At 37.7% G+C, this 14,158-nt stretch overlaps 2 protein-coding genes across 6 annotated transcripts; both read right to left on the bottom strand.

Moving 5' to 3' along the window:
- Positions 1-1,510: 1,510 nt before the first annotated feature.
- On the bottom strand, positions 1,511-7,630 carry LOC149014025 (esterase/lipase/thioesterase family protein). 5 transcript variants are annotated; one of them, XM_089159492.1, is made up of 9 exons: positions 7,134-7,630; positions 6,826-6,954; positions 6,468-6,606; positions 6,133-6,239; positions 5,608-5,750; positions 5,406-5,503; positions 5,230-5,324; positions 4,595-4,648; positions 1,511-1,816 (listed from the first exon to the last, which is right to left on the bottom strand). In XM_089159492.1, the coding sequence occupies exons 1-9, from the start codon at positions 7,581-7,583 to the stop codon at positions 1,586-1,588; spliced, it is 1,446 nt and encodes a 481-aa protein (XP_089015618.1). In that variant the 5' UTR covers positions 7,584-7,630; the 3' UTR covers positions 1,511-1,585. The 5 variants fall into 5 exon arrangements, 4 of the variants coding, with proteins under 4 accessions (XP_089015618.1, XP_089015620.1, XP_089015621.1 ...); XM_089159495.1 differs by lacking the exon at positions 1,511-1,816 and adding an exon at positions 1,823-2,723; XM_089159494.1 differs by lacking the exon at positions 6,468-6,606 and having other exon boundaries at positions 6,133-6,264; positions 7,134-7,629.
- Positions 7,631-8,378: 748 nt separating this feature from the next.
- LOC149014026 (uncharacterized) lies at positions 8,379-8,909 on the bottom strand. Its single transcript, XM_089157769.1, has one exon. It carries the CDS (start codon positions 8,907-8,909, stop codon positions 8,379-8,381), a length of 531 nt encoding a protein of 176 aa, XP_089013895.1.
- Positions 8,910-14,158: the final 5,249 nt, after the last annotated feature.

The following is a 14,158-nucleotide window of genomic DNA, read 5'->3' on the forward strand; positions in this document are numbered from 1 at the left end:
TGGGAGGACAGTTCCATAGTTCCATCACTATCATTACTGCCTAACTAACTAAAACGAAATAGTCATCTTCAACTCTGAGATTTCACAAATCTGGTGTCGACGAAAATTGAGCAACCACCACCACCTATACAAGCTAGCCGTGCCCATGAGTATACCTGATTGTGGGATCGATCCAGTCCCCTCCACACATGATTCCACGATTGCATGATTTACATGAATACACGACCCTTTATGTGAAAGTGTCGAAAACACTTTTGGAGTTGTCCTCCGCTTTATCCAGTATTTTGTGTGTGTGGGTCTTGCCTGCTGCTGCTGCTGCTGAAATGTTCATGGATATATGCAGAGAGGCACTCACTCACGGTGACACTGTGGAACCTACCACCACCACCACCGCCCAGTACTCCACTAGTACTGCAGCACTGGCAGTGGTCCGTCCTCCTCCGTCTGCTAAGCTTTCTTCGTTTTAATAAACAACTTTCGATCACTTTAATGATTGATGCCCATGGGCCACCGCCACGGCCACACTATTATTAATTATTGACTTCTTTTTCGGAGCCAGAGTAATCAATCGATCGCAAAGTGCAGGAACTCGGTGAAAGCCAGAATAATCCCCCAAGACATTGGAAAAAGGACAAATAATCTATGATATGTTAATGGCTTGATTGGGGCTTTTTTTTTTTTTTTTCTTTCTTTCTATCTTTTTCAGGTCTATTCTGTTTGGCATGCTCCAATCAAGCCATTCACAAAAGAGCCCCTTGCTCAGTTGCACTTTAAAATTAATCTCAAAGTAGATATATTGGTTGAACATTAAAATACTATCCCTTACAGTGGAATCTGCATCTAAATGAAGTTTGGGCAATGGCACCATCTCTTTGTCATTATTCTCATCCCCCAAATTCCTTGGCGATTCTACTTTGTTTAACTCCACTTGTTATTTTGTCAAAAGTTACCATCTGCCCAGATGAAGATGCCTCTAATTTTGTTTCCTCCTTGACTAAAGAGGCATCTAATTAAGAATAGAAGGGGCAGACAGACCTTGACGTTTTGTTGTTGTCTAAAACAAAATGCTTAATGGAGTGGAGCTCAAATGCTTTGCTGCTAAGTGGGCCAAATAATCCGCCAATGCACATTTCTCTATAACGTGTAAAATTTTCCATTTAATTGAGTTTAAGAATGGTTTGTAGAGCATTCCATCTTTGCAATACAGATAATGGAATAAACAGATTTACAAACAAGAGCAGAGTAACTTTATTTACGAGACCTCTTGGCTGGCTCCGATCCACGAAATAATCTCTCACAAGATCTCCGCAGAGCCAAAATACAGGCAAGTAAATTTTCAGATGTCCCATAAAATCATCAATATCATGATCTTATACTAGGCTAGACGCTTCACCCATCATCGAACACTTGCATTCAAGACCCCAGGCCAAATACAGGCAAGTAAATCAGTGTCCCATAAAATCATCAATTCATGCTTTACTAGGCTGTAAAAGGCAGGGGGTGGAAGGTTTGCCCATCAATCGAACACTTTGCATTTCATACACATCAATACAACTTCAAGATAAAAGTGTTGTTACTCAGCTACTTACACTTTAAGCTCGTGCAAGCCATCAAGAGACTGTCGACGTTGTGCACCATCCAATTGCCTAATGGGTGCTTCAGTTTCACAAGAATCACGATTTACTCTCTCAAGTTGATCTAGAAATTCCATCACCAGACGATCAGTCCAAGGAGCCCCAGTTGGAGCTCCTTCCCCTGCTACCCACCCAAGATGGCCACCTTTTGGGGTAACAATCAACAAACAATTTGCATTTTCCTGGAAAACAGACAAGTTTGGTTCGTTTCAGCAGCAATGTATATATTTTTTTTATCAAGAAACAAGCATCTCTGCACGCTGAAGGGTCAGAATTGCAACCAATGGTATATGCAATAGGATTCCAAAAGACACGAACTATTGTTGCAGAAAGCTTTATGAACAGAATTCAATAATTAGAACATGGATTTTCCTAATAGTAACACCCTTTAGCTGTCAAATATTTGTAACTAATATTTTGCCCTTTTAGCATAAACATTTTTTTGTTTGCAATGAGGGTTTATCTTGTCTTTTCACATGAGAACCTCAAAAATATGTGCAAAAAAATGACAAATTTTGATTGTAACATAATGACAAGTCATTTTCATATTTATTTATGAAAATTCTTTCCCCCTTCAACTTAAAAAAACTACAGCAAGAAGATGAGGGACAACAAAAATATGTTTATCACCGCCGCCATAAAAAAGGGCATGGCGTTCGGTTCTAACACTGGTTTTGGTAAACCTTAGTGACAGATTCTAATGGAGCCTTACTTTGTAATTTCAAATCACCCACACTCAAAGACTGATTTATTAACATTGCTAGTAGCGCTGCCAGCAATACTAATGGCAGCATCAATATGACTTGAAGACTCGAAGACTCTGGCAACTGCAGTTAAGTGACGCATAGATATTTTCTTTTTCATCAACAACACAGTAAAAATAAAAATACAGGATGTTTTGTTGTAAAGACATCTATGAAGGTGTTATTTCCACATCCCATCAGAATGGATCATGTGAACTCTATTCGGAGATGTTTCCAGTGGTTCATAGGATTTTGTGCTTCAGTGCATAACAGATGAGTTTCTCAACCTGTCAGAGTGCTTCTGGAAACTTCAGGAAGGGTGTTGGATGTCTACATAATTTGGAAACTAGTACACAGTGATGGAAATTAGTAATCCAATGGTTAGTTTTATGAAAGTTGTTCAAGAGCACAATTTTGAAAATCCCAATTTAGATTCTCCAATAATTTATGGCGAAACAATATACACTTATGAAAGAGGTTAATTCATTCAATTTAACCACTTTTGAGCAGATAATAAAGCAGCAATAACAGAACTTCTCCTATAGGCCATTGTGCTAGTTTTTGAACTGTCAAGAAAAGGATCAGATTGTTAAAGTGGTTAAATTCAACAAGTTTCAACTGCTTTTTGGTCTACATGGAGGTCCACAACTTCAGTAGTAGGAACTGAAGTTAGAAATAGCAAGGATATGTACCATCTGTAAGGTAAATATTTTGATTCACAGGAAAATTCAGAAAATAAAGTGAAAAACAAGCACAAAGAAGAAGATAGGGTAGTCTTTCTTCTGGCTAGGATCTCACACCAATAACCCCACCTTATTTGGCCTCCCACCAATGACATCTCATCTTACTCTCTTGCAGAGCAAATCACAAACCTATGTTTCTTTTTCTGAATCTTGTCAATCAAAGTCATGTCCAAGTAGCCTCTTCCAAACTTAAATAGAAACCCGAAAACTGACTAAAACACTAAAAAGGAAAGGCCTGCTAAAATGTGAAAGCAATAGACTCAAAACAGGATTCGAACTAGAACAATAAAGTAAATCCTGTTTCCTACTTTCTATCCATACTTTACACGCATTAAGATGTGTATTACAAAAATAAAACCCACTGGATCGAAGGCCAAACATCCACAAAACCCAACCGTATGCATATTTCCAATAAAATAAGCCCTTTAGGAGACTTAGCTGCATCATTCAAAGACTTAAGACATGTTTAACAGTACTAACTGTTTCAAACAAAATTACTTTTCATACAATTGGAGTTAGTAAATTCCTGGTTTGGTTCAGCTGGATTTCATCATCTCATACCCCTAAAACAGGGACACAAAGACAACTATGAATTTCTATGATATAGATTGTAGGCTTTTAGTATGTTGTTTACATGTAATTTGTTCTCTAGTCAACAAAGTTAAATATTCATGCAAACTCCACTCCAAGCAACTAACCTTCACTCCCAACTCAAACCAAATTTGTATACTCAATTATAAATTCCTTTTATTTTCTTTTTGTTTTTCTGTAAAAAAATTTATGGTAAACAGTGCAACTTGACACTAAACTCTTGAAGCACTACCCTATTGGTTGGGGGACAAATTTTGACCAACGAAATGAGTGCAATATCCCATCACATGGAACCTCTCCAGTCCTCCCACATGGCTACATGAAAATTATCAAATTTCACCTGTATGATTTTCTAGGATAACTCTTAAGGCTAGGATTTACCAGTCAAAGCCAAGTGCTATCCATGATCAACAGTGCTGCACCTATTTCTTTTATAGTTCTATGTTTTGAAACTACTACGTTGTACTGGTCAAAGCTAAAAATATACATCAATTGTCAGCTCAAAATCCTATTATTATTGATCTAAAACTACATGTTCCCTGATAATCCTAGCCATGCCATTACGCACAGGCTTTCATTTTGGTCTAACCAGATGCCCATGCAAATATATATACCTCGTTGCTAAATGATATCATTGAGTAAAGGGAAAAAGGATGTAAATGCAATAAACAAATTAAATAAAAAGAATGATGCCCAAATTTTGAAGACCAAGTTATTCTTCACATGCTTGTCTAACTTGGTTGTCAACACCTCAGTAACAGTAATATAATGAAGTAAACCACCACAAAAGAAAGAGAAAATGGGTTGGAATAGCATGAAGAAAAGCTTCTAACATCAAATTACAGCAGCCGTAAATATCTATATGGCTTTGTGAACAATATACCTTGATCTCTTGACGAGGAATTCCCCGAGATGGTGCGATTGGATCATTAGCAGCCTGCAGATCAGGGGAACAAATATTGGCACTCATTTATCCAAAATAAAATTGTAAGAGGAAATGCATGGCAAAAGTCTAGCTTCATATTTGGACTTGACAAGCATACTTAGCATTTCTTCCAGCAAAGTTGGGAAGTATTTTGGTGAAATGGATTTGCAAACAATCAGTAGTATGAAAAAGGTCACAAGGAAAAAGAAATTATTCAATAAGGCCATTGACAAATAATCTCGATGATTCTTCTTCCTTTACAATCCCAAAGCTTGGATCTTGGCCAGGTTGCACAAAACCTTTGGGCAGCCCATTTATGTATGAAGAAGCCTTGGATGGTGGATTTGCATAATGCCTTCTGTAGCTAAACCAAGGTAGTTAGGCTAAGGAGCACCATGTTGCTTATCACACAAGACAGGACACTAGACTGTAATCCAACAACATTAATAGGATCCATATGCAGCAAGAATATTCACGAAAGATTTCACCTTCAAATAAATGCTGGCACATCTCATATTTTCAAATCTATTTACAGGTTCAGGAATTACCAGGCTTGAGTTAGATATAAGTGATACACAATGATTGATCGTTACCTGAATGCATAACAGAGGTTTCTGCACATTTTTAATGGTGTCTGAACTGCTGGAATTGGAATAGTAGTCATCCGCTGACTTGAAACCAAATGAGACTGCAAAAAGCTATAAAGGTAACATTAGCTATAGGCAACCCATTGGACACATATTTACTTCTCCATGTCATGCATACATACCTCGTGTTAATCCTTCATCAAACTCCCTGATAGATTTAGCACCAGCAGCCAATGGAATGTTATAGTCACCTCCAATATCTTCAAAAAGGAGAGCATGTCTGCACAGAGATTGATCCACATATTAAATTTAAAAATGTTTGGGGTAGATGATAGGAGATATATATGAAGTGAAGCTATGAGGAATTATATCATCAAATATTACTTCTTGAAAATTTTGCGAAGAGCTCTAGAAAGAGCTTTATCATAAATAATATTGAAGCCTTTGCGGAAATCCTCATCAGCAATGACCAAATTGAATGGATTACATAAGGAGACTGCCCCAGAGAGTGGGCAGTTATCAGATTCCTGCGAGAAGAGAAAACAATATTTACAACCATAAGGAGCTATAGTTGGTCTGTCAAAGAATATGCTACAAACGGAACAATTGAAGTCAAGGGAACTCTTGTTGATCAAACATAACAATTAAAACAGAGGTCCAACCTAATAAATATTCCCTATAAAAATAACACTTCAACAGAGCCCAGTCCCAGCTAAATGTAGTTCAATAAGAATTTGTATTTTATTTAAAAATAACCAAACATTTGCACAAGAAAATGAATAGCCAAGAGCTGACAGGGGGTAGAGGGAGACAACTGAGAAATTCACCTTAATTCTATAGTCAACACAAAATATGAAAATCTAAAACGGTGGGGGCCTAGACAAAGACATAAGTCGAAGGAGATCTTACCAGACCCATGTATCTAACAAGAATATTGGCTCCAAGAGACCAGCCAGCAGCATATAAATTGGCCATAGGGTAACGACCTGCAACATGTTTAACCACTCCACGGAGATCTTCAATAAATGAAGCAGAATAGAACTGCATCAGTAAATGGGTCATAATGGGAGTCAATAGATGGGCATATCAATAGAATGCATTAGTTTCAGAGCCATCTAATAGTTATCGAAATACTGCATCAATTTTTATAATTGAACTTTAATGGTCAAGTGACTCAAGTTTGCTAGGTTTGGTGGATTTTATTTAGACCACTTGATACTCGATATGTTAGTTTAGTGGTCTACTTTGAGATGTCCATTGAATGCCAGGTGAAGAGCCTTCAAATGAAAGAGCAGAATCTTCAACAAGAATGAGTCTTCCAAGTAAGTGGAAGTGACTGGTGGTTGAACCCTTAAAGCAAGGTGAAGGTTTCAAAGAGACATTCTGTTTGCAGGTGAATTCAAAGAGACACTTTAGACAAGATAAAGTAAAGAAGCACAGACATAGACAACAACAGAGAAGCTAAAACATGATTGATCGGTTATGGATGGACTTGAGCTTGAGCTCCCAGCCTCCCACTAAATGTAAGTTAAGTACTATAATTTGTCGATCCAAAAACAAAAACTAAGGATAACGAAAATCTTAACTTCTAAGAGAACATACCTGTGGCGTGGTAACAGGGCTATTTCCGCAGCCGCGGCTATTAAACACTACAACGCGCCACCCATTACTTCTTGCTCGAACAAGCACATGGCGAACGTAGGTATCACCGCTGCCCCCCGTTAAACCTGGCTGCAAGTACAAATGTCAGGCACCAAAAGGGGAGAAAATTCAAAACTAGTAAACAATATTTAAACCACAATTATGACTTCCCCATCAAGCATTAGTTGACGCTAAGTGTACCTAAATATTGCCGCAAATTCCTCAAGAAAAAGAAATGAGTACTAGCAGTGGGCATGAATAATACGAACCAGTAGAATTAGAACGGGAGATTCCGCGGGAAGGTGACGATCGTCCCCAGAGACCCAATCGAGAGCGACAACACCTCCGTCCTCCATTCTCAAACACTCCCTCCGGAATCTGACATTGGGGAGGGAACGGAAGAAGGCGGCGAAAATAGTCTCAAGATGACAATTCCAGCCGATCAGTGGGAATGGGTCGTAACGACGCTGCAGCGTCGTCTTGAGCTCCGATGCCCATGAATCGCCGGCACCGCCGACTATTTCGAGTGATGATGAAGCTTTACATGGACGAACAACTGCCATGGTTCTCCTCCACCTCCTTCTCGTGGTAATGCTATGGAAAGCGTGCTGAAGAAGAATGACCTCCCCTTCCGGGCCTCCGAAATTCTCCGCTGCAACTCTTATCCGGTGACGAGAAACGCTCGGACCGTGGAGCATGCCCGTCAAGGCTCTCGTCATTTTTTTAATTTTTTTTTAAATTCTCAAACTCTCACCAGCTACATCTTACGGCGTTTTCTTATCTCATTTCCTCACAAGTCACAACTCACAACCAAGTGTTTTTTGATCGGGGTCGAATCGGTCGTACTGCTCTGATCAAAACCGATGCAATAAATTATAAAAAAATCGGTTCTGCTACCCAAAACCCACTAAAGGCTTCAATATTGTAACATGAAAATGTTCTTATTCAAAACAAACAAACAAAAAAAAGTGTTACATGAAATTCCATTACGGAGAAAGTCTCAGGGCTACCCTTGAGTTAGTTTTTAAAATAAGTGTCACATAAAATTCTTTGTAGGATAACATTGAAAATGGATAAATAAAAACTAAATGACATCAACGGTTTGTTAGTAATAGGGAGTTTGACTGATAAATAGAATAATGAATAATTAAAAACGATGACATTCATTTGAAGGGATAAATCAAGTTGTGGTGCCGAAAATTTCTGAGGAAAATAAACTTAAAACAGACCATTTGTGAATCATGGATCATACCAAAAATTCCAAGAAAATAAGTGGGTAAGAGACCATTGATCATGGATCATCCCCTTATATAAAGAAATCAATCACATGAAATCAACCTTATACAACGTAGTACTTTTATTCTTGATAATTTCATTTTTCTATCGAAGTAACACAAATGGTCTCTCCCATATTGAATATATACTGATTAATGAATATAGAGATCGGTGTCCTCGTCCCTGATTCCTTCCAAGAAGACCGGAGGAAATTTTTGCTTGCTTGCTTGCTTTGTTTATTATGCTGCATGTTGTTGGGTCTGGATCTGAAGATACTGGTGCTTTTCTTCTGGGGTCATGAAGGCGGAGATAGGGAATGACTTACCAATCCCCATGGGTGTCTTGAAGTGTATCTTGTGGTTGCCGTTGGGCAGTTGTTCTCCTTCTTCTCCTCCTTGTTCTTGTTCTGTTTGGATGATGCACATCTCAGTAATGGGGACCCAAAGCAACATCTGCTTGCTCTTAATCCCAGTCATCTTCTTCATCTTCCCTTTCTCCACATACGCAGTCACCTCCGTGCCGTAGCTCACGCGAGTGTTGGCTTCGACGAAGAAATGCTCGTAGGGAGCCTTGGATTTCATCCACACGAACCCAGTTTCTCTCACCCTTCCACATTCTTCCAGGTCTTGCAGAGGAAGAACCCCTTTGGGGAACCCCAACTCTACTAGAAGCTCGATTGAGTGTTGGTGACAAGCTTCAGCACCCTTAGTGATTTCAGCCCCCGCTAGCTCGTCTTGATGGTCCCTGCTTCCTTGTCTTCCACTAGCCATGATCAGATATGATCGATGATACTGAAATTGTCGCGCGCTAGGGGGGGAGCCCTGGATCGAATTTGATGGGCTGGAATTAATGAATCTTCAGATGTTAATTAACATGAACGACGATATATATATATAGTGAAAGAAGGAGAATCGTATTGCCTGCGAATGGTCATCCGTAGTTGCGGTCGTTCAACTAACCATGTTGCTAGCCAGCATTGATTGAGGAGCCTGTCTCGGAGGTTCCTTACAAGAATTTTAAAACATTGCAACAGCAAGACATCACTAGATCTAAGAAATGTATATCCTCCTACATTGGCACGGTTTTTGCCCCCACGGCAACTCTTTTTGATGGCGTGAAGAAATCATTCTATATATACGGATTTTCATTTCATAGGGTATATATAGATACCCTATGAAATGAAAATTTATTTCTAGTACTGACGTTTTTCTGTACAATCTCATAATGATTTCTTATCTTTTATTATTATATATAAAAAATAATATAGATAATCCAACATATTTCCAAATACTCAGTAAGGAGTCTTCCTGATACAAGATAGATTCGAATCTCCTCTTTTTCCTGATTTTTATATTGTGCAGTTAGTTGACTCTTTGGCCTAGCCATGAGATTATTATTGAGTATTGGTTTATGTAGATTATACTAGGCATTCAGTGGGGCTACACTGACGGGTCTAGTGCTTACGCCTGTAGTTCACAAGGCTAATGTTTGCATAGGTCGAACTTGAAAATCCGAGAATATTACAAAGTAGAGGATGCAAGTTTACCATCCTCTCTCTTTATACCAAAATAAAATAACATAAAATAAGAAATTGATGTGTTTAAAGCGACTTACATATTATATAAGAAAGAGTGCGTACAAAATAAGACCAACATCTCATTTTGTCATACAAGGTGTGAAAAGTGATGACAAATATTGGCATAATAGGAGTCCTTTTCCCTTGGATTTATTGTTGCATGTTGCATGCAATGGAACCAGGTCAGATTAATTGAGCTTATTGTATTATTTATTCGTTTGGCAAGCCTAGGAATATTCTATCTATAATACTTGCTCCATGGGCCTGCATTCCAAATTTGAAATTGCATATTAAAGTAGTCAAGAACAATGCCCTAATTAGGTATCCTGAGTATCTCCATTTTTTTTTAAATAAGTTTCATCATATGAACAAAGGGAAAGGATTCTCTAAGATGCCAGTGTTGGTAGCCGGATCTACATTTCATACTAAAATAAGTTGTAGAAATCATAATATGTGCATCTATGATTTATTTCGTTTGCTTGAACACCTTACCAACAAGACTATTGATTAAGGATTTTAATGAAAAGATATTCATACATACGTAATCTACTTAATTTACTATATCATTGACAGATAAGTAAACAATAATAGTGAAAATATCATACCATACTCTTCTAGCTAGGGGACAAAGAATGTACATATAACTTCCAATTATTCCAAAAAAAAGACCGTATAAATTTTATTTATGTACAAACATACATGCATGCATGATGCAACTATATACATTACAAGCATAATTCTACTTACTAATACAATGGTGACAGCCTCAAGATAATAATTTCTTAACTCAAATTTAGTTTCGGATCCGGTTTGACCAGTCGATTCCAAATTCGATTCTTCGAACCACGAGTTCTGGATAATGGTTTGGTGATGATTTTGTCATCATTCAATGGGAGAGGAATCTCGTAATCTGCAATTATCCATTCCATTTACATAATTGTGGTTGGTGATTGGAAAGGAAAAGCTCGAGTGGATTTCACTCATTTGGTGGCCAAAGCAAAGACCAGAGGCAGAGACTTAGAGAGTAGATATGAGAGAGAATCTCTCTATTAATTTTCTTGTTTATCTTGAGTTTGGATCGTCTTTCTTGAAAGGACTCTGTGTTTTCCTGACGGCCATTAGATCATAAATTATACAGGGGCCCACACCACAGGATTAGGTGTTACTTTTTTTAAAAAATATTTTAAGATTCTTTATTTGTAGACCCTAAGTAATTTATGGTTGTAAAACAATCAAGGAACACTCTTGAGGGAGATGATCCACAGTCCTTTACCTTTGTCTTTATTCCCATCTTTTTCTTTCCCTCCTCTCTTCCACACAAGACAAGACCGGCACGGCACGGCACGGCACGGCACACATGTTGGAGACAAGCCAAGGAAAGGAGGTAATTGCGGACATCCATAACCCTAATTAATTTGATTTTATGATTAATGTCTCCAATCATATCATCTTTTTTCCCTCTCTCCGCTTTTCAATTATTATTATTATTATTGTCCACTTTGCTTTATTTTTACTCTTGGCTTAGCTCGGAGGCCAGAGAAACCAGTTCCAATTTCAACCGGTAGTGATTCTTCTGGGCATGATCGAAATCAATTCTCGTCGATTTGGAACTTAATGGATTTGATGCTTGGCTTCAAATTTAAAACTCCTTGGTGTTGATCAGCTGATTCGGTGACTTACTTTATAGATAAACTATATAATTAGGGCAGGTTTTGGAAGATTCTCATCAAACTTTTTCACCCATTCTGAGTTCTGACCAATTCCTTTCTAACGAGATCTAGATAATCTTCTGAGTAAATAAAAAACGAGATCTGGATCATGATTCTCACGTCCAAATGCAAAGAATACTCAATAATAATGCTCTGGTTTAGCTTCACCCATATGCTTCATGTGACCCCCTTCAACAACTTAAAAGCATGTGGCCCGGACACAAAAAGTGGGAGGGACTGGCGCTTTGTCCCTGTTCCCCTCCATACTACCAAGGTTAATTGCAATTCCTTATTCTATTTGACATATATAATCCATTGTTTTCGTTTCTTTTTTTCCAGACAATCCATTATTATCAACAATGTAATATAAAATGACATGTAGCTTCGAAGCTTTTGGTGTACTGGTCAAATACATAATATTGGTATCATAAATGTCATCACGTTAAGGGTTTGAATCCCAGAATATAAGGAATTTGACCTAGAGTGAGAGCCGTCGAGGACGATGGCTGCAGAAGCATGGTAGTATGTTATGTGTTTTAATGGGGCCCAATTTAGTATATAAACACTAGATTGAGTCAAATTAGTATAAAATATGTTGAAGGACTCCAAAACTAGAGTGATTTGTGTCTTTTATCTTTATTATTTAATCGTTTCTTCTTCTAAGTGCACATTAGTCCAATGAAATAATTGTCATTATGAGTGTAATAAGGACAGGCTATAATGGGTTTATTCAAACTTCTTCCCTTTTTTTTCAGCAGTTTCTTCAAGCTCAACCCTGGTCTTAAATGTTCATAATTAAGTTCATTCTCACGCCAACTCTAATTAAGGGCCTAAGATCCTTATTCCCGATTTTAGACCCTAATGGATCAAGCCAAGCCTAATCTCATCCTACTTGTCTTAGATCAAGCCGATGTGGGATAGGTTGTCTTTGTTCTTCATCGGTCATGTTTCTAACTCTAATCTTGATTGGCATTATCCTTATCCTAACCTTGGTTGGCCCTATACAGGGCATGGCCTCGATTTCCTTTTCCATTTGGTCAGTTCAATTCATCTTAAAGTTCCAGCTTTCATCCTTGTCAATATGTCTAGCACTTGTAAAGGAAAAGTAAGTTGGTGAGAGTGACATTCTTATTGGCTTTTCCAAATGCTACTTTGACTGCTGCAGGGAACAATAATTAAAGTGGTCACAGACTCACAGCTTTCTTATTAGCCTTGGAAGAAACTCATATCTGTAATGCAACTTTACTTCATATCAAAGCATACACTTGGGTCACTCATCAGTCACTGTTCGTTTTGTTTACTCCTTTTTGTTTTCTCTATTTGGGAAGTGCCCTGAGCTAAGGAGCGATGGAAATACAAGGAAAGGAGGAGGATTTACCTAGTGGCTAGTGCATCCGATTCAAACTCGGAGATTAGTAGATTATATTACAAAAACAAGCTGCCTGTTAGGTTTTTCTATTAAAAATTTATACTAAGTTTCAAAATTAGTTTTTTGCATTTTTTTTATTTAATTTTTTGTTAGTGTGTGGGACCCATGAGGTAAAGGTGGTAATGAGGCATCATGATTAAATGAGGCCCTTCATGATCTTAGTTATTAGGCTCTTCATGACATTGGTCATGGGTCTTAATGGTCTTGATCATGGTGGTGTGGTGGGGTTACTTGAAGGGTGGAATTTACTTCAATTCTAACTCTTGACCATAAATTCTCATTTCAACTTCATGACCATTCATGGCCATTACCATGAGCGGGGTTGAGGTTATTGAATGGATTAAATCAAATTCATTGCCTTAAGAATCCTAAGGGATGTAAGGTGAGACTTGGGCCTATATAAACCCAACCCTTCCTTGCATATTGGGTGCAATTGAGACACTCCTCACTCTCACATTATTTGTGTTACAAAGTTAATTTCTTTATTTGAATTTGTCTAAGCGTTGTGCTCTAGCTTTTGGCTTCTTGAAAGAGACTAGAAGAACTACCTTATCTTCTAGTTGGATGTTGCTTTATCTTGGAGGTGGTGGTGCGAAGAACCCTTGGTAGTAGGGTGCATCAATTAACTTAAAGATAGCACTTAAGGTGTGACTCAATCTCATCGATCGGTAGTTCGTTCGGTTGCGACTACATGCTCTTCGGATTTGCTAAAGATCTTCATCTCTCAATTGTATTGCAATTTCATTTTTGTATGTTTAAAGAATTTGTAATACAATTACCTCAACACTGCCACTCGGTCTAAACCAGAGTGAAAACCACAGTGATGTCTCAGAATGCTCTGGCAATCAGAATGCATTATCACTATGTTTTGACAATAAGAATTCAGCCCTACATTTAAGAAAAGGAACAATTATGGTGTTGCATCAGAGCTTTAGATTTAAATTTAGACATTACATTAACTATGCTCAAAAAGTTATGTGATGTTGGGTTGTCAAGAAATTGAAATAAAAATGTTAATTATTATAAATAAAAAAAACAAACTATAATCAAAACAATATCCGGTTTATACTTCTCTTTATTTATTTAATTTAAAGAAAAAAATACAATTTTTTTCTTCTCTTGGCAACCAAACATAACTTTAAGATAATATAGCTTGCCTTTTTTCTCCACATCCTTTGGGACCTAGTACCATTTCTTCCTTGAAAAGGATGAGTGGTCCAAAGAGACCGAACCAGCAAAAGTAAGATATTTCATGAGGTGAAATTACTATATGGACCAACACCATTGGGATAAGATGTATAGTTT

The sequence above is a fragment of the Hakea prostrata genome, chromosome 6 (assembly GCF_041222555.1).
Source record: "Hakea prostrata isolate BN-2017 chromosome 6, UWA_Hpros_2, whole genome shotgun sequence".
Classification (NCBI taxonomy): Eukaryota; Viridiplantae; Streptophyta; class Magnoliopsida; order Proteales; family Proteaceae; genus Hakea; species Hakea prostrata.